General features: G+C 34.5%; 1 protein-coding gene across 9 annotated transcripts in view; it reads right to left on the bottom strand.

Moving 5' to 3' along the window:
- The window catches only part of EPHA5 (EPH receptor A5), a 313,192-nt gene that overhangs the window by 280,787 nt on the left and 12,404 nt on the right, over positions 1-20,001 (bottom strand). For all 9 annotated transcript variants that reach the window (XM_032459293.1, XM_032459303.1, XM_032459295.1 and 6 more), the window contains exon 2: positions 5,961-6,025. In XM_032459293.1, coding sequence (XP_032315184.1) covers positions 5,961-6,025 — 65 coding nt within the window. The remainder of the gene's footprint in view (positions 1-5,960; positions 6,026-20,001) is intronic.

Below are 20,001 nucleotides of genomic sequence, written 5' to 3'. Positions count from 1 at the left end.
TGCAACAACAACAACAAAAAAAAAAAAAAAAAAAAAAGCCTATAGAACGTAAAATAGAAAGAGTGAACTCTAATATACACCACAGCCTTTAGCTAATACGGTATCCATATTGGCTGATGGATTGCAGCTAATGTACCAGACTCTGCAAGCAATGTGCTAGTAACAGTGGAAACAGGGTGAGGAGAATACGAGGTTGTGTATAGGAACTTTCCATGCCTCCCGCTCATTTTTCTATAAATCTAAAACTTCTCTAAAAATTAAAGTATATTAATTTAAAAATAAAACAAATGGTTAAAAAATTATTTTAAGACAAAATTTTATGAAAACATAAAAAATAGAGGGATGGCAATAGAGTCAATCATGAACTCAATTAATTCTCTAGGCCTCTTTTATTATTCCTTTGTCCCATTCTTAAGAACTATTATTACTGTTAGAATTATGCCCTAATGGATTGAGGCTGAAAAATTTTGAGACTCTCAATATAAAATATTAACAAAAGGTGCTCTGGGGGAAAAATATTTACTCAAATAAGCAGTGAAATTTAGAACTGAGGGTAACTATGCATATTTTACATCATTTAAGCCAGAAGTTAGTCTTTGTTTTGCTTGTTTTTGTTTCTGTCCACAATTAAAGACCAGTTCTGGAGGGAAAGAAAGTTTAGAAAACCTCTTCTTAATTTTATTCAAAGTGAAATTAGAGTATTAAGTCCTTCATTTGGGAGTTGAGGTATAAAAATTCTTAAAAGTTTACTTATTTCTTTGACTATTCAAATGCCAAAGAGACAGCTGAGTGGTTGTTACTTTAAACTACCAAACTGTTGTTTTCTGGCTATGTTTGAAAATAGCAATATAGAAACATCTTTTTAATCAACTATCATCGTTTCTATTTCTTTAGTGGTTGACGGATGACATGATGCATTCAAATGCATTATCTTATTTTATTATAAAGCAATACTACAAGATGGATGATATAATAGCTACCCATCACCACTTAGCAAATAGGAAAGCTGAGAGTCATAGTGGTACCCAAAATAACAGAGTGAATTACAGATATGGCTGAGAGTCAAGTTAATTCACTCTTTACATTATCTATTGTTTCTTTATCTATTTAATTATCTAATTATATATAATATAGACACACAATATAACAAATGCAACTTATATATGTGAGCACTTCTTGTGCTATATATTTTTTTCAAATATGTATTACAGTCTAGCTGTTAAGTGTATGTGACTCATTCTTGCTCATTTCAAACTTTCTTTGAGGTGAATTTTCTCTTCAGTACCAACTCCTCTTCTGTATAAACTAGAAGCATGGGAACCATCAAGAACCTAGTCATGTCTCTGGAACTGTTTGGAGGAGTTCACCTCTGGTTTAAAATAATCAGTATCCTGGAAGGCCTGGGGTTGAAATAGATCCAGTCTCTTATCAACTGCATAGCCTTGAGCAAGTCACTTACCCTTGCTGAACCTCATTTTCTTCATCTACAAAAAAAAAAAAATACTAAGTATCTTTTTTTCACCCTGTCATTGTTAGTATTAAATGAACTTATATACCTGAAAGAGTATATTTTTTTTCATGGCAAGACAAAGATGGCACCACGTGTGCCAAATTTAATACATGTGTTCCTCCCCATTGTGTCATAAACTACTGGAATGACTTTTAGCAAACACTGTCACCTTTCTGCTACTTCTGTACATGCAGAGAAAGAAAAGATAGGAATAGAAAGCATTTCATTTATCACATCACTCCAACACTCTGATGACCAATTCTCAAAATAATAATGCCTCAGGCTCCAGGGTGTCAGAGACTTCTGCTTATTTTCTGCACTATTATAACTCTGATGCTGAGAAGAGTGACTGGCACAGACTATTGCCCAATACGTATGTGTTGAATGAATGAATGCAGCAAATTTGCTTAAAAGCAGACCTCACTGTAACATGGTACTTCTAGATGTGTACAGAAAAAAAAAAAGAGTTAAAAGTTACCATGAGGCAGACATACACAGTCTGTCTCATACACTGTGTCTAAAAAGCACATGCTGAAGCCCAAATTCAAATGCTACCTCCCAATTAAGGTGAAGTACTCAAGCAAAAATCTAGGAAGAAAGCATCTCAGCATATAACAAAGAAGTTTCTTGTTGCTTTTTTTTTTTTTTTAAATAAAGTCCCTCCTGGAACAAAAGAAAACCCCAATGCTTGTGTAACATTGAACAAAATGACCCCACGATAATGCCAACGTTGCAGACTGGCAGCTTCAGCTTCAATGAGTGAAGAGTATCAGGCAGAAACTGAGTCAAACGGGGTGATTTGCTTACTTTCTTCCAATAGTGGCCTTCACTCAGCGCTGGGCTGTTGAGATCATAGAAAGCAGCTAGCTCTGGCTTTCTGGAACTTCCAACTAAACAGAGAAGCTGGAAATTCAGATTTTATATGAAATCTCCTCATCTTTAAGTGCTGACAATAAATTCATACAGATATAATTATGTTCAAAAACAAAGAAATAAACAAAAAACCCGTGATGAACTGGTGAATCTCTTAGCATGAGGAGAATAGAAATGCAATAGAGGGTCAAGGAAAGGATGTTTACTGAGTGCCAACCCTGTGCCCAGCTCTACTCTCAGTCCCACTTACTTAATCTTTATGCAAAACGATACCTCAGTAATGTATGCCCTATTTCATAAATTTTAAAAAAAAGAAGTTATCCTTCTAATAAATATGTATTGAAGTTCAATTATAAGCCAGGAACTGAGCCAAGTTTTAGAAACACTGGACAGTGGTAACTATGAGATAGCTTTAAGAAATCTAAAGGCTTACAAGCATAGAAAAAGTATTCCAGGTGCCATGACTGCTTCTAAGAAGTGTATGGAACATGTATGTGCATGACGACAAGGGATGAACAAGTGTTTCTTTCTCCTAACTACGTGCCCAATTCTTAGGCCTAGACTTAAGGTAGTATTTTTTAGCCAGTCTAAGAAATAAAATAAAATATTCATTCTTAAGGCCTGAAGTTCAGGAAAATGTTCTGAAAACAGAATATTCTTTATTTATGGGAGAGCTCAGAGTCAGATCAAGTCAAGACAGCCTTACAAGAGCATTCTATCACAGAGTTATCAGGTTATATATAATAATAATTCTCTGAGGTCAAGTCTTGGAAGTATCTCCTACCCAACTCTGCACACTCTAGTGCCTGCTGGTTTTCACCCTGATAACAGATTGCTATTTTTTTCAAGGCTACTTTAAAGAGCTGGAGAGGCAAGAAAGGACATAGAGCACCTTAAAATGCCACCAACTTGCTGTTCTCACAAGATCTGGTCATTTTTTTCTTGAATAAATGCTCCCTGGATTGCTCTAAGATTTTGATTTTTTCTAAAGTTCTGAAAAGTTGAGTCTTACAATATTTTCCAGTTTTTTCATGGCTTCTATGGAGAAGAAAATTTTCAGATGCCCTTCCTCCAAAATTTTTGCTGGCATCGCTCTGCAGATCTCTATTTCACCTATGAGTTAGATTGCTAATCCAATCATAAATGACACAGCCTAATAATAACCTGTAAAAATATATATATATTTCTTATTGGAACTACTTGTACTTTGTATGCTTATTTTCTTTAAAATATAATTTTAAAAGTTTCTTCATTTTGCGTTTAGGGGACATAACACAAAATAGAATACCTGGACTCTGCACATATTCCTCATACTTGGGTAAGTGCACATTTACTAAATTTCTCTAATTTACCTTCTTTTTCTTCAATATTAACATCAGCCATTAGCTATGTCAAAAGGAACATGACTCAAAAAATTATAAGAATTTTGAAAAATACTCATTTAAAAAGCTGAACAAAATTAAGACTACACTAACAATTATAACAGAAAGAAAAACAAATCAGGAAATTGTTAAAATGACTGGAAATAGTCCATCCCTAATACAAAAGATTATGTTTCTATAAAGGACTTAATTGTGCTTCATACAGAAATCACATACAAAATTGAGTAACTTCCCCTAAAATGTCTAGTTGCAAGAACAAGTGCAACATCAGATTTACCCTCACAGTTACACTCAGTAAAACCTTTTCTAAATAACTTCTGAATAGAAACAGGAGAAACATAAAACTAAATGCAGAGATTTGCAGAGAATGACATATCTTCTCAGGCTTTTAAAAAATTAATTTCAACCCAACATGTCAGCCATCTTCTCAGAAAGGGCAATTTAAAATATTTATGTAATAAATCATTTTTGATATGTGAAAAAATGCAGAGTACAAAACATTTTTACAGGTTCTCATAGGTGGATGGTAGTCAGTGTTACCTGTGTAGGGGCAGTGAAAGATGAAATAAAAAAAGAAACTTAGGTAGCAAGTGAAGGGAAGGAGAAAGAATAGAGCAAGGAAGCTCATAAGAAAGATAGAAGAGAGACAGACTGAGAATATTTACTATTATGTTAGCGTAAGCTATACCTGAGTAGGACAACTTTTTCTCATTTGGCCTTTCTTTATGTTCCAATAGCTTAAGAATCTACTTTTAATATTTTATTTATATCTCTAAATGGAACCATAATAGTTAACAACCAAAAAGAAATACCAGCGTAATGAAAAAAGAGGAAGCACACTGAGATAAGAATGTTAGCATATAAATTATTATGAATTAGAACAAATACTACTACTCATTTTATTTCTATAAAAATAATAATATCATAAGTAAAGGGCTGATTAGTACATTTGGTTTACTCATCAACTGGAAAAAATATTACATTTTGGCTATTTGGGTTGTTTTAACCACTTGTTAGAATATTCGATTACTTAATTAAATTGAAATTAACCTTCAAAGTCATATGAAATACTATTAGTCTGCATAGTTTTCTAAATTAATTGCACATATACACTATATTATCAAGTTTTAAATATTCAGATTGTCTGACAATATTTTCTTAAGATGGAGGATTGAAAATATCATTTGCCTTTGCCATAAGGTGGTTCAATAACGATGTTGGGTAGTTTTAACTTGAAAATTAAAAAAGATAAAAATTAAAGTTACTAAATAACAAAAATATCTCAAAGTCTAGATTGTTTTTTAATATAATAGTCATGCATTATAGTTAATGTTTTCTGTGTAATACAGTGATTTTACGTCACAATATTTTACTTATGCTTTCATTTTCATCTAATAATATGGATGTATTTTTAATTAAGCAAAAATAATAGAATACTTTGTATATAATCTATGCATTAAGATTGGTAGTATTATAAAGACTTTAATATGCATATTGTTTAAAATGGCTTACCTAATTTTCACCCCAAAGGTCTTATTTTTAATGTATATCAGTAAAATAATTTACTAACAAAAACAATGGTTGATTATAAAAATCTTCCAATGATGCATATTTGTTGAAAGTTTTCAACAGAGAAAAATTCAAGAATTAAAAGAACACCTTTGCATGATGACTGAACTGATAAGGTGAGAAATTTTAATCTTAATGGAATTTAAAGGAACTTCTTAAAATATTTTCATTCCCTAATGTAGTGAATGAAACATATAATAAATTGGTCCCAGTGTCGATTCAACACTGGTCATTGACATGTTAACTTTTATTTCCTATTAGTATAAACACGATAAGGGCAAATCAGCAGCAAATCTTTTTTTTCTTTTAAGCTCTTTTTTTAAAGATAGACCAATTCTAAAAGTGTGTTGGCTGCTTCAACTTGAATGCTGAAGGAAACTTCCCATTTCTTCACAGGGAAATATCCAGCGAGGAAAATAATACATTTGTTATTCAGTCATTAAAATCTCTTCCCTATTTGCCTGCTTTTCCTAGCCAGAGCTAATCTGAGGTCTCCTCTGGCCCTTCACACACACAGCCCTCATATCTTAACAACAAATATGTCCAGAGAGTTTTCAATTATGTGACATTTAAGATGATGTTTATTCATGAAGTTTCAGTTGTAGGGAAAATTTCATAAGGCTTACCCCATTTTTTGGAAAAGCAATCCATCCCAGGTCCCCCATGACAGTCCGTGAATCCAACAAATTCACTAAAAGAGAAAGAACACAAAGCTTAGTCAAATATATAAATATACATCATTGTTTTCATAGTGTTATTAAAAGTACAAATTGCTCACATGACTGAAAGTAGATTAAGCACTCGTATGATGAATGCAAGAGTTATAACTCAAAGAAAACATTATTAGGATGCAAGATAACAAGTGATTTTTGAATAACCATTTGGAGAACAATTACAGAAAAAATATGTAAACAAGTCATTACCCTAAGTGCTTTTTTCTGTCAAATGAGAATAAAAGAAAATAATTAATAAGAAAAAGAAAAAAAATGAAAGGTCCACAGATAACCATGAGGGCCATGCTTTTGTTCTAAAAGGCTCTACGTTTTAGGATTAAGCTTCAGCCATAAAACGGTGGCTCAACAAACTATATTTTCTTTTGGAAAGCTGTTATGAAGCAGTTAACAAATAACTTACATTAAGCAGCAATAAACTATTCCCAAGCTTGTAACGTTTTTTGTGATATTAACCAAAATCTGTAATCCAAATTGCAAATTTAATTAAGAAATAAGTCTACAGACCCTTAATAACCAAGCCTAGAAAGCTGTAGCAGCTCTAAGGTTGTTGCTATAGTTAAGTGCCCACTGCACTCCCAAAGATATTTTCTACTTATTATGTAACTATAGTCCAAAATGAGATTCTTATAGGACTATTAGCTACATTTTTGAAAGGCAGACCTCAATTATGGTTGGATATCCTAAAATATTTGTAATTCCCAGAATGTAAATCTACATCATCATTGCAAAAGGAAGCCATGGAAAAGTAGGTACATATATATACACCCACACTCACACACACATACACACACACACACACGCACACACACACACACACTCATGGAGTGCGGAATTTACATTTCAACAGGTTCACCTACTGTCCCTGTGAAATTGAAGTAGTTTAAAGGATGCTGTGTAGTCAAAATGCTTTACATCTAGATCACAGATCATTATCTTTTAATATATTATACCTAAACCAAATGGAGCTACCTGGCATGCTGTAGAGCTGAGGCACTCTGAATGAGCATGGCATTTGGACCCAAAAGGGAAACAACTGGATTAACTCTAGTCAGAGCTACTGAAACTTCCTCTAACTGCATTCAAGAGCCAGTATCTTGAAACGCCAGCAGCTCTAAAAAAGATGGTTCTATCTGCAAGGGTAGTGCCTGGTGTACTAAAGGTTTAACAGTTGATAGGCTGAGAAATGTGTTATAAAACTTCAACAAGAGAACATAAAATTATTATGACCAAGGAAATCAAGATCACCACTGGAACAAATTTTCTACATGTATGGAAATTATGTGCATTTAACCCTATTTCATATCACATATGCAAACATACATATTTTATACACTAAGGTAACAGTCTGTATTAAAATTATTACTGTAAGAATAAATCAAAAACTTAAAAGTTTAAAAAAGATACATACTCAATACTATAACATATACACATACTTGTTTCTTTTCCTCATTAAGTTCTGAGCTCTTAATAAAAATGCTTGCCAATAAAACATGTATCAACTTTAGCTTACACACACCGTACTGGCTTTAGGGAACAAAATAATAAATAATTTGTGGAATTATTATTTTTCAGAGGAAAGATATAACTGAGAAAGCCATCCTTTAAAACAGCAAAAACCAAAAGCAAACAAACCCAAACTGCTTCACTACCCACTAACCTTGCAAATCTGCCAATCATGCTACTAAATCTAATTTTTCAGATAGATCTGTACTCTCATCTTTTTACTCTACTGTTGGCTTTTCTGGTTTCTATGGGAATAAGGCTACATTAAACTTAAATGTCCTTGTCCTCATTTTAGTTTTTTCTGGGGCACTAGGGCTGTGTCTAGACATGACTAAATATCAGGGGAATGCAGAACCTAAATCGTTCTGTTTATTCGTCTTTATGACTCATTTGACTCACCTTTGATACTGAGAGGCAGCCTCTCTGCATAGACTAGATAAAGTAGCACAAATGAGCAAACTAAAGGTCTTCTACCGTGATGGCAGTCATACTGAACTAAATCCTGTGGTGGCGAACTGATGTGCATAGGAATTCTAGGAATTCATAACTAGCCTACCATAAGAAACACAGCATTCCTAGGAGATCTCTTAATAATATGTGCATCTTGAAATATTCATTATTACCAGCAGAATTCTAGAAGTCTTTCTAAAATTTAGTGACCCTCATTTGAATTAACTTTAAATGACCATTTTTACTCTTTTGGCTTAGAAAATATATATGTGTGAAAGTAAATGAATGACCTCAAAATACTAGCTTGGCTGTTAACACAATTTATTGGCAGTTTTCAATACTGGAATACATTACTGAACACATGAAAATAACAGTAGGAATGTATATTATCTTTCTTTTGATGAACTTGTCAAAAGGTTTTCTTCAGATAAACGGATTAGGAGGTTTACAGGAAACACATGTATGTCACATTTCACTACTGTCTAAAATTGCTTTCCTCCTAAAATCAAATGATTTTAAAAAAATTCACAATGCAAAGCAGATATTTACATATACCATTACTAAGTTGGAAACTGAGAAAAAAGAGAAAAGTTAGGTGTTGTAGGTAATTACCGACAGAGTACTATATTATAATTTTGTTCATATAATGCAGAGAAAATTGAGATTTGATGCCTCTGGGAAAACAACTATCTAAAATTAGATCCATCTAAAATTAAATAGGTAGATAGACAGATACAGATAGAGTGTTCTTTTACCTCCAAGCTTTGCATGTGCTGCTTTAGCTATCTCAAATACCCTTCTCCTGTTGTGAATGCTAACTCTTCATTTGTCCTTCAAAATGTATTTCAGGAATTGCCTTCTCCAGGAAGCCGTCTCTGATTCTCCTTTTCCTAAATCTAGGTAAGGTAGTATTATTGAACATTTTATTAACATCTGATTTTAATCTCCAAAACAGGGAATACATAGAGTTGTACTGTTCCCTTAAAAGAACACCATGTTTGACTCATGCCTATGAACGTAGCCTGCCCTCAGAACAGCAGAATAGCCATTTGTCTTATGAATGAATCATTTGGTCAGTGGGCAGATCAGGAGGGTGTGGCTGAATCAACACACATCAGTGGTTCTCAACATGGGCATCTGATAATGTCTGGAGACATTTTTGATTGTCAAAACTGGAAGGTAGAGGGAGTATTTGCTACCGGTATCTCATGGGAGAAGCCAGGCTTGCAACTGACTAAACCTCCTTCATGCACAGCAAAAGTCCTCCCACTCCCCAGGAAAGAATTATTTGGCCCAAATTTCACTAGTGCCAAAGCTGAGAAAGCCTGGTATACATCCATGATGCTGCTAGAAAATCTCTACCTTCCTTGTAAAATGCACCTGTAGCACAATCTTCATTAATAGAAGTTCACATATTCAGAAGCATTCCTTATGAATCAAAATACTACTCCTATTTAAGGAAATGAAAGTAATAAAAATTGAAGTCTTATTTAGAGACAAAATAGAGTATTCTGATTACCTAACATCCCTAAATTATTTTTAGTAATTAATGTAACTATTATTACAAGTGTTCTTATTTACACTCTAATAATTTCTCAATATTCATAATGGTATGTATGAAAAAAACACTACGCCACTGATGTTATTAATGCCTCCATTCCCTCCATTACTTAAGCTACTAACATCAAAACCAGTTTAGACATAGCTTATATATAAATGTGAATTTTCAGAATTTCCTTTTCCAATTTCATTACTGAATTTATTAAAAGGGGGTTTGGCAGTAATGGAGCACAGTCACTAAGTATCTTCTGTGCTACAATTACAGTAATTAAATTGTTCTGAACTGTATATGCTTGTTGTAAACTGCAATGAATACAAAATGAGAATTGATCTTCGTTGTACAACTTAATTAAAACTTGTCCAGGAGAAGCCACTAATGAATATAATTAGAGGAAATGTTTGATACCAGAGTTACTCTGAAAGACATTAATTAGATATCAGAAATTTTATGGAAAATATTTTTATTCTATTATTTATATTTTAAAATGAAACCACACCATTAAACTGAGAGACAGTCTTCAAGGTCATTTTCCTTCAGCCATTGTATAATTACAATGAAGATGGGCATATTGGTTTGTGTTCTAATCAGTAATTAAGAAGACTGATTCTCTGAGAGAAATAACTCTACAGAGGTCAATGAGTACTTAGTCTATTGCAAATTCCTAAAGTTAATGCAGGGAAAAGAAAGACTCCAGAATACAGGAACTTTTTAATAAGTAAAAATCAGTTAACTGCCCAACCAAATAACAGATTATAATAGGAAACAATCCAAACTAATATTAAGTATGTTTTATTTTTATTACTACACACTAATAATTTTAATGCTTTCTTGAAAAAAACATAGAAAAGCTTTTAAAGAATTTACTTTCAGAAAAGCCAGAGGGTTGCTAACTACACTTTTTGTTGGGATTCAAGAGGACAAGGGGAGGGCAGAATGAGTAAGATGGAATATGCACCAAAAGACTTCTAAGGCCTCAACTTCACACATTCTAACAATTAAAGATTAATTGGAGTTAAGTATTCAAATACGCTCTTTAATGGTTATAATATTCAAATATTCATAACTTGCTGTGAATCACTCTGACTCCATTACTTCCTCCTTAATATCTTGCCAACATTAGTCACAAAAAGCAAAAAAAAGGACAATGATGCACTGGGATGAATGTGTCTTGATGACAGCTCAAGGTTACTCAGTCCCATTGCCATCAGCGGGCAACGCCTTGAAAGAAAAGTGTGATCCTCGATGACATGAGGTGAAGAAGAGTCACAGGACATGGTCTTCATCTTATATTGCTTCTCTTCCTCTATGATCTTCATATCAACAAACAAACACAATTATAATGGTAGTCGGACTTCCACCACAGTGTAGAGAGAATAATCTGGATTCGTAGCAGATAGGATGGTAATCTTCCCTAAAGGCATTGAATACAGGAGAGTTTTGATGGATGCTTGCTTGTTGATTTCCATTTAACGATATCAGAAAAGCTACCGGATTCAATTATAGCACACATTTAACTAATCTGTGGGAATAAACCCCAGATATACAGCTGTCCAGCCTCTCTCCATGGTACCATTCAGCACAGATGTGATTTCTTGCTTCTAGGCTGAATTTTATAATTTGACAACTGCTGCAGGGAACAAAGAACAGTTGGCAAAAGGAGTGCAGAGAAAGAAGCCATGTGTTTCCCATTGGAAAAGTAAATTTGTAAATTTGGTAAAAATTATGTTTTAGGTTTAGTGTGTTACACAGATTTCTAGCATCTTTACTTGAAAACAAGAATCTATAACCAACTGTATTTCCACAGACAATGAATGGGAGAGTATTCATTTCTTTTGCAAATCTGAGCAACTTAATTGTATAACCTTTCTTAGAAAAAGAAGAAAGAATATGAGGAAAGGAATGTATTCAGTGTTTACTATGTGTCAGGTGCTCTACCAGGCAACCTATACATGTTCCTTCATTTAATGATCTCAAAAACCTAGAGGATCAACAGAATCCTGACAGTCTGCAGTCTCACTTGGAGCCCCAGCAGGGAAATCAAGAAAGGAAGAAAATATGAGGCAACACCCAGGGCCTTCATGACAGATCATGAGCCTTGCTTATAGCTTCCTGCAACCAAGTCCCTCACTTAGAGCCTAGACACAGACTACCTTGATTACAGCCACCTATCTCCCCAGCACATCCAAAGGTCATGAAGTAAACCCTAATCATGAATGAACCTACCTTACTTATTTGTACATGAATCATGGCTGTCAAACACTGCTTGAGAAAAATCTAGAAGACTGGTTCTGAAAACTTGTGATAATCATGGAGCTCTGATTTGCTGGTTTTCCTTACGTTTTGCTAGCATATGGTCATGACCTCCACGAACACTCTCTCTCACCTTTCACCTTCAGTGGCAACATATTTCTATGGTTTTCTTTTATCTCTCTGGCTATATGTTTCCATTATAAGCTACTCTTCCTCTAACAACCATTCAAACCTTGGCTTCGATCAATACTTTATTTTTGTGGACTGTCTTCACTTATCATTCTACACCAATGATTCTTGACTAGGACTTAAAACAGGAATAAAAAAAAAAGAACGTTTTGGAAAGAACAAATGTCTTGGCACCAGTCCATACATACTGAATAAGACTATTCAGGTTGGAGAATGACTAGGATATTCATTTTTTTGTTTGTTGGCTGCTGGGTTTTAAAGGTGAAATTACCATCTCTCTCATGTATCTTCTATGTAAGGACCCCTGTAGAGGAGCTCACAAACTTCCAAGTATTCAATTGTAATGTAAATGTTAATAACCCCTCAAATACATGTATCTTGTCCATTTCTCTCTCCTGAAATTCCTATCCACTTATAAAAGTGTCTCCTAGTTATTAACACATTCATGACATGCAGCCATTCCAAATTCAACTTGTCTCAAAATGAACAAATTATCTTCCCTGTTAAAAAAAAAAAATCTTCCTCCTATGTTCCCTATTTCAGTGAATGCAATGCCACAGAACGAGATGTTCCATCCAGAAATCTGAGTCACCTTTGTCTTCCTTCACCTTTATCTCCACATTGAATCAGTAACCAAATCCCAATTCTCACTCTGTTCTGTATATAACTCTCTGAACTGCCTGCTGTTTCATTTCACAGCATAACCAATCCGGTCGTATCCTTGCCATAAAGTTTCACTTGAAAAAATCTCCTAACTGGTTTCTCAATAGAGAGGCATAAATCCTGAAGATATCTACAAAATACTGCATCCAGAAAGACCTTTTGAAGCCACCAATGTGGTCATGTCACTTCCCTACTTCAAACCTTGTAGTTGTGTCTTACTGTTTTTAATATAAATTCTTCCAGAATACTGGTCTCTATTTTCTTCTCCAGTTTCATTCAGGTTTTTCCCTCTTTCTCTTTCCACAGTTTAGCAATGCTGAACTTATTATTTCAGTTTCAATTATGTGGCCTTACCACTGATTCAGTTCTGTCCAATGAGCTGTGAAGGTGATCTGCAAGGGAAAGGAGTTTTTGAGAAGAAAACATCAGAAAAGGAAACTCCTGGCTGCCTTGAAAGTTGCTGGGCACGAGTGTGTTTCCTGGAACTGATGCAGCCATCTAGAGCAAATAAGGAGAGTCAGCGGGCGAGCAAAGCCTACAGATCAGCGTTGGCAGGGTGAAGGGATGAAACGTATCCGGTTCCAAATTATATCACAGAGTCGCTAATCCATCTAAATTTGAAACTTGCCTCTCTTAGGACTTTCTGCTATACGGGAAATAATCACTTTTGTTGCTTAATCCAGTGGGGAAGTGACTTGCTGCTATTTGCAGAGGAAGACATCCTAACTGATACAACTGTGAAGTGGCAGAATCTGAAGGCAAACTCCAGTCTCTCTTATTCCCGAAGTCTATTCTCCTTCTATCGTGTCTTGATACTTCCCATATTCTACTTACAGAATTCCAATGACATTTCAAACTGAGTCACTTAAACTATCAGATTGTTTATCTTCAAAGTGATATCAAAGATAGATGATTGTTGTTTTCCCTTTCAATCTTAATATATTATACTCATTGTTGCCTCGGAGGAATAACCATTGCTTTTAATTATCTGTTTAAAAATGAATTCACCTCTGCTCATTTTGGGGTTTTTTTTTGCCTCTTTTTGTTCATTTTGTTTCAAAATAGTTTTCATCATCATAAACAAAGAAGTTTTAGCCACTTTCTTTGAAAACTGAGGAGTAGAATATTCATATTATGAAGCATACAACTTTAAGGGAAGCAAAAATCAATTAGAAATTCATACTAAAGATTCTGAATGGTCAATATACTCTAAAAGTACAAACTCAGGGAGATGGCAAAGGGGAATTGAGAATTAGTATCCACTGGTTAGTCCATACAAAGTGTTTAGGCAAAGGTAACACTGAAATCCACTGACAGCTAAATTGTGACTAATGAGCAGTCTGCTCCGCTCTCAGGACACATGGCATGAAAAGAGCGAAACCATACGGTTTTCAGTGGCTACTTTGTCGGGTATGGTAACCAAACTTGTCAAATCTTACATATTGTTTTTTATTTTAAAGAGAAAAGTCAACATTAGATGACATAATGGGCTTGAAAATCATCCTATTACAGAATACGCTCACTCAACCCCCGCTCAGTTCCACGCCACAATATATGTGGATAACATATGAAGCTATTCCTTACAAAGCAGTATAAATCCTAAATCTTGAAATAAATGTGCTTATTCACAATTCTCTGTGAGAATGGTTTGTTGCACCGAGAATATTCATTAGTCCTATGGTTCTGCTTTGCTACTGTGTCAGCTCGTGGAAGTGATTTTACTTTGAGGGTCCCAATTTTCATCTTTGTAATATCAGTGATGAAAACTAATAAAATTATATGTATCTGTATTCAATAAACATTATACCCACTTAATCCTAACAACGATCCTTTAGTATGTTATTCTCCCCATTTTACAGATGAGGAAATTGAAGTTGAGAAAAGTTAAATGGGGCAGTGGTCCAAGGTTACGGAGGTAATAAGCTCATAACTGGAATCCAAAACCATCTAACTCTAAAACTCTTTCTCTTGCTTCTATATCACACTTGCCCCAATATTGAACTGAATCCAAATGTTCTCTCCTTTGAAACTCTTAATTTCTATGTAGAAATGAGTTTTACTAAATCAATGAATTTTGAATAACATGTTACAGAAGCCAGTATCTCCCTAATGCACTAATATTACTGTATATAAGATGGAAATCTTCAGATCTTTTAATCTAAACATAGCAAATATTAGTTTTTCTGGGGAAATCACAATTTAGAGTCAAATTTCCAACAGTAAGTTACAAGATTTCAGAAAGCAAAACAGTAACAATGAACCTTTTTTTCTTAATTTTTTATTTTGTTTTTCATTATGCTTTAAGCTATGCTATTTGGGGCAAAACAGGGTATATGTTTGTCTGAATATATTTTGTCCTTAGATGTCAAAAAGTACATAAAAACAGAATGGAAAATGTATGCAAAGCTGATTCTTCACCTGGCATGAATCCTTACCTCAGTCCCTGATTGCCCCTAACGTTTGACTGAAATAGACCAAACTGCAAAACAATCTATATAATAATTAGTTTTCTAGCCTTCAGGGTCGGATAAATGATGATTAGATCTGAACATGCACTGAAACAGAGAAAAACTTGCACAAATTTAGTCTGAATTTAAGGTGATGGCATTTCCAAAAACAAGCAAACAACCGGGTGGCCCAGTGGCCCTTTTGTGAAATGAGAAATGACCCAAATTTTGCTGGCAGCTTGAGTCATTATCCCCGTGTCAGTCAGTCTTGTGGCTTAGTCAAAATTGAATTCTGATGTAAACACCACAGAAAGATTCTTTTACCTAAAATTTAAAAAAATTATAAGAAATCTTTGGATAATGACTTATCATCAAAAATTAGTCAAAATATAAAGCAATATAGACAGAAGTACAAACAAATACTGTGCCCACTAATTTAAGGTGACTGAACATAAACACTTTAGTACCCTGCTCTAACTATCCATTTCAAAGTAGCTAGCAGGGAAGTAATTTTTAAGTCAGCCTTTTAAAATACAATAAATTATGTATCTTTACAGGGTACCAGACTGATGATCTAGTAGCAATCATTTTTGCCTAGTTAACCTGGTGCCTAAAATCTGGTTTTGGTCAAAATATAACCTCAGTGGTTGACTATTTATCCTTTTACAACATGTGTAAAGGAAAAGAAAAAAAGGAAATAAAGTAAAATAAAATAAAAGTATTTTCACTCTTCAATGTTATGGTAGCAGGTGCTATCTTATGCCCATTAGTTACTCACATGCTTTCTCCCTCCTTAATATCAGAAACTCACTTGTGTTTGGAGTGGCAATGTGCCTAGCACCAGACAATGGGTCATGACTGGCCTTAGCAAATAATGATCATCATGTTTCTATAATCTTAGCCTCCACTGAACTGAGGGGCCTTGTTACATAGGTCTGGCCAGTGAGCTATAAAAAACAGAAATCTGCTTGCCAGTTTCTGGGAAAATCTTGTTGTCTTAGGAAGGAATAGTCTAGCTGACGTGATTCTTGGCTCTTCTTTTTCCCTTCTTCTTCTTGTTCTGAACTGAATGTGATGCTTAAAGATGCATCAGCCTTCTTGCAACCAGGAGGCAATAAGATTGAGAGTGAGGCCAAAAAAGTCACAAGGACACCTGTCCTGACATCATTAAGCCACTGAACTCAAACCACCAGATATCTACCCTGAAACTTCTTTCTCAAAACTTTTTTAAGTCCTCTACCTTTTAAGTCAGTGTTGGACAGTTTTTTATATTATCTTCAATGTAATATAATCCAATGTAATACAAACAATATATAAATAACTGAGGAAAAACTCCAGCTCACTGTTTCAACTTCTATTCAAGTTCTATGGGCACCTGCAATGAATGAGGGTTCTTTCATTCAACAAGCATTTATTAAGCATCTACTTAAGTACCAAGAACTGTTCTAGGCCTTAGGGATACATCAGTGAATAAAACAGGAAGTATCCGGCTGATTGTTCAACCTTCCAAATGCTTAGCCCTGAGAACAGACATTTGCTTGAATTTACATTACCTGTGAACTAATCCTTCTATATCTATAGAGTTTTGACAATTCTCTAAGATTTTGTATGTCCTTATTGTGCATAGTGTTGTCTAATAAAAATACAAGCCACTTTTAGCCTTAACACGTTTTCATATTCTCTTTTTTGAGATTAATAATAGAGAATATTTATATAGCATTTTCTGAGTGATATATAATGTATAATATACACATATACACTCAATGTTTTTTTAAAGTGTGGTGTTTCAATCACTTGTATCAGAATTATGCAGTGTTTTTAAAAAACATAAATCCATTGGTTCCTCCTAAAGCTACAAAATTAGGATATTAGGTGGAGCCTAGGAGACTGCATCTTAGAAAGTCCCCACCACCAAGTGATTCTTATACTCACTTAATTTGAGTCAGACAGCATCAGAGCTGGGCTATGCCCTGTTCAATGAGGCGAATCTACCTATCGCACAGCTGGATTATTGCAGCAACATCAAATTGCAGTAAGAGTCTGGAAAAGCTAACTCTTAATCTTTATATTAATACTGCTGCAGACTGGCACCAATCCCAGACCACAGATCCCATTTTGAGTAGCTCTGTTCTGAGTAAGGGTTCTTTAACAGGGTTTGAAATCAGAATCATTTATAAATGTTCTAAAAGTACAGATTTGCAAGTTCTAAACTTACATATTTCCACAGGACTTGCATTAATGAATTTCGATTCCATGAGTATAGGAGAGTCCAGACATTGTATACTTAACAATGTTCTGAGGTTGGCTCTGACGAGCACCTCTGGATTAGGAACTATTGGTTCAAAGTAAAGTTTACCAGATAGTATAATTTGTTTCTTAGCTAGATTGTTAGAAAGCCACAAGTCAGGATCATAGCACACTGATCTTCTATACATCATTCCTTTTATATTTCAACACAGTGGTTTTCACACTGAGCCCACAATGGCCTCTGTGGTTCCAAAAAGCTGTCTCAGAGGCATTAGCAGATGAAGGGAGTAAGGAGGTAAAAACACAGCCAGGAAACCCAATTATTCTGTTGTTATCTGCTTCACGTATTGGGCTTCCACAGTGATTTCTTTTGAATGAGAGTTTCTGCTGCTTAAAAAAAAAAGAAATTTGAAAACCACTTCTAATATGTTGTCCTTGGCTTTCAACAATGACTCATATAAGAACCTATTAGATGAAAATCAGCTCTGCTTTTTTTGAAATTGTTAATCAAATTATAAATCATGGCATTGTACAATACCCCAAACACAAACAACACTGTGGCCAGCTTTTCTCAAACCCCAGAGTAAGGACAAAAATGCTTTTTCCTGATGAACTGACAGGTTTTCTGCCAGGAAATGAGAACTGTGTAACTCAAAGCTCATACTTAAGTTTTCTATTCAATTGCTTTAGCATTGATGATAGTGATATTGTCTTGCTGGTATGTTTTTCATGTCCCAATATACTTTACTTATATTATTCTTATACTAATTGAGTTTCTTATAAAACATGTGATTTTTGTAGTAAAACACGATTCCTTCCTTGAAAGATGGTATGCATAAACAAAATACAAAGCACGATACTTATATATACTTAAATAAATGTAATCTCTAGATAGTGGGTGTAGCCAAGTACTTCAAGCATCAAACACCTCTGGTACCTTTCCTGTCAGTCTTATTTGTGTGCCCCAATGCAATTTACTTAATTCTCCCAAACCCAATCTCCCACCAGTACCTGAAATAATAATATCTAGCTCACAGGGTTGTTGTGAGGCTTAAAGATTATGTGGTAACAGTCTTCAGAGCTGTTGTCATGATTATTATTCCTATCTAGAAGAAAGATTCAGCTCAAAGAATTCTCAGCTCAGTAGAATACAGTATTAACTCACTGGTACTTCTGATGTATTTATTAGAATTTTTAGAGTAAATAAAAAACATGCTCAAGAGGGATAGTTACTTAAATATACTTACCAGACACTGGTTAGAATTAAATACACTAATCAGACATTAACCAAACTATACTTAAAAAGCCATTCATCATTACATTATAAACTTTATCCTTTATAAATCTATTTTTAATGTTATTCTATTCACATGGTTAATGGTATCCATTTTCCTACTTTCCCTGCAATATTAAGAATTCCTAACAAGTTGTAAATCTAAAGTGCTTCATAAAGTAAGTGACAGTCTACATAATCCAGGAAGTCTAGAACAAATGAAAGAGTAAATTCATCCCCTCCCAAGAAATTTAAACCATTAAGAAACAGATGTTTTATATTAATTGCTTTTCTAGAGGTAAAATTAAGTCATGCTTAAAGCAGAAAAGATTATTTTATGTTGGCTGACAATGCCTCAAGTCATATGAATTTTGAGAACTTATCATAAGAAAGAGGGGGAATAAACAGCAGTTGATAAAATCACAAAGAGATAGTAACTACAGGATATATACTATTTATTTCCTAGTGGTTTGCAAATCTCAGTAGAACTTTATTCTCATTGATATTTTTGGTAAATCTAAAATATTCTACTGCCAAACTTCTTGGTATTAATTTCTTTTGGTTGGCAAATCATACACTCTTTTAATTGGCAACATCTCGGTTTAGAAGAGACTCCCTACTACCAGAGATTCTAAACTCTATTATAGTTATGAATTTAGGAAAAAAGCTACATTGGCTCTATCAGGAAAGATAATGTGGTGAGACTGGGCGTGTTTAAAGACAGAGTCTTTAAAGAAACAAAGAAGTTGCTTAATACCATTTATTCCTTAAGCATAAATTTATAGAGTATAACATACTTTACTGGTACATACAGATGGTCAGGCATTGGGGTTGGCTCTCACTGCGTCTACAGACAGGCAAAACTTTCTTCATATTGATGCATTTAGTAAATGCAAAAAAAACCCCAAAAAAACCCCAAAACAAAAACCAACCTTGCCAGTTTTCTTGGAATTAATTTGCTTTGGTTTCCAAATCATACTATCTCTGTTAGTAGGGATGTCTCAGTTCAAAAGAGTGCTTTTTCTCTGGTTAAAGTTTACTTTTTACAGCGATTTCTATTCTCATCAAATAACATAAATGTACAAACAAGGGAAAACTCAATTCTAGCTCAGCATGAAATGCTAACACATGGAAAAAGAATGGGCACAGAATACTGTGGACATTGGGGAGGAGTCTTACCATGTATAAGGAGGCATAAAGATCAAGTTTACCTAGGTGCAGGAAAGAGCTGAGTGTTTCCTACTGAGCATCTAGAATCCAGCTGCACTGAGAGCAGGGCTCCCCGCCCCACAGGAGCCTCAACTGCAGGGACTGTAGGGAAGGGGCAGGAGAGGTGGGCCAGAAGCATGC

Source organism: Camelus ferus, chromosome 2, assembly GCF_009834535.1.
Source record: "Camelus ferus isolate YT-003-E chromosome 2, BCGSAC_Cfer_1.0, whole genome shotgun sequence".
Classification (NCBI taxonomy): Eukaryota; Metazoa; Chordata; class Mammalia; order Artiodactyla; family Camelidae; genus Camelus; species Camelus ferus.
This window is presented reverse-complemented; position numbering and strand designations above follow the sequence as displayed.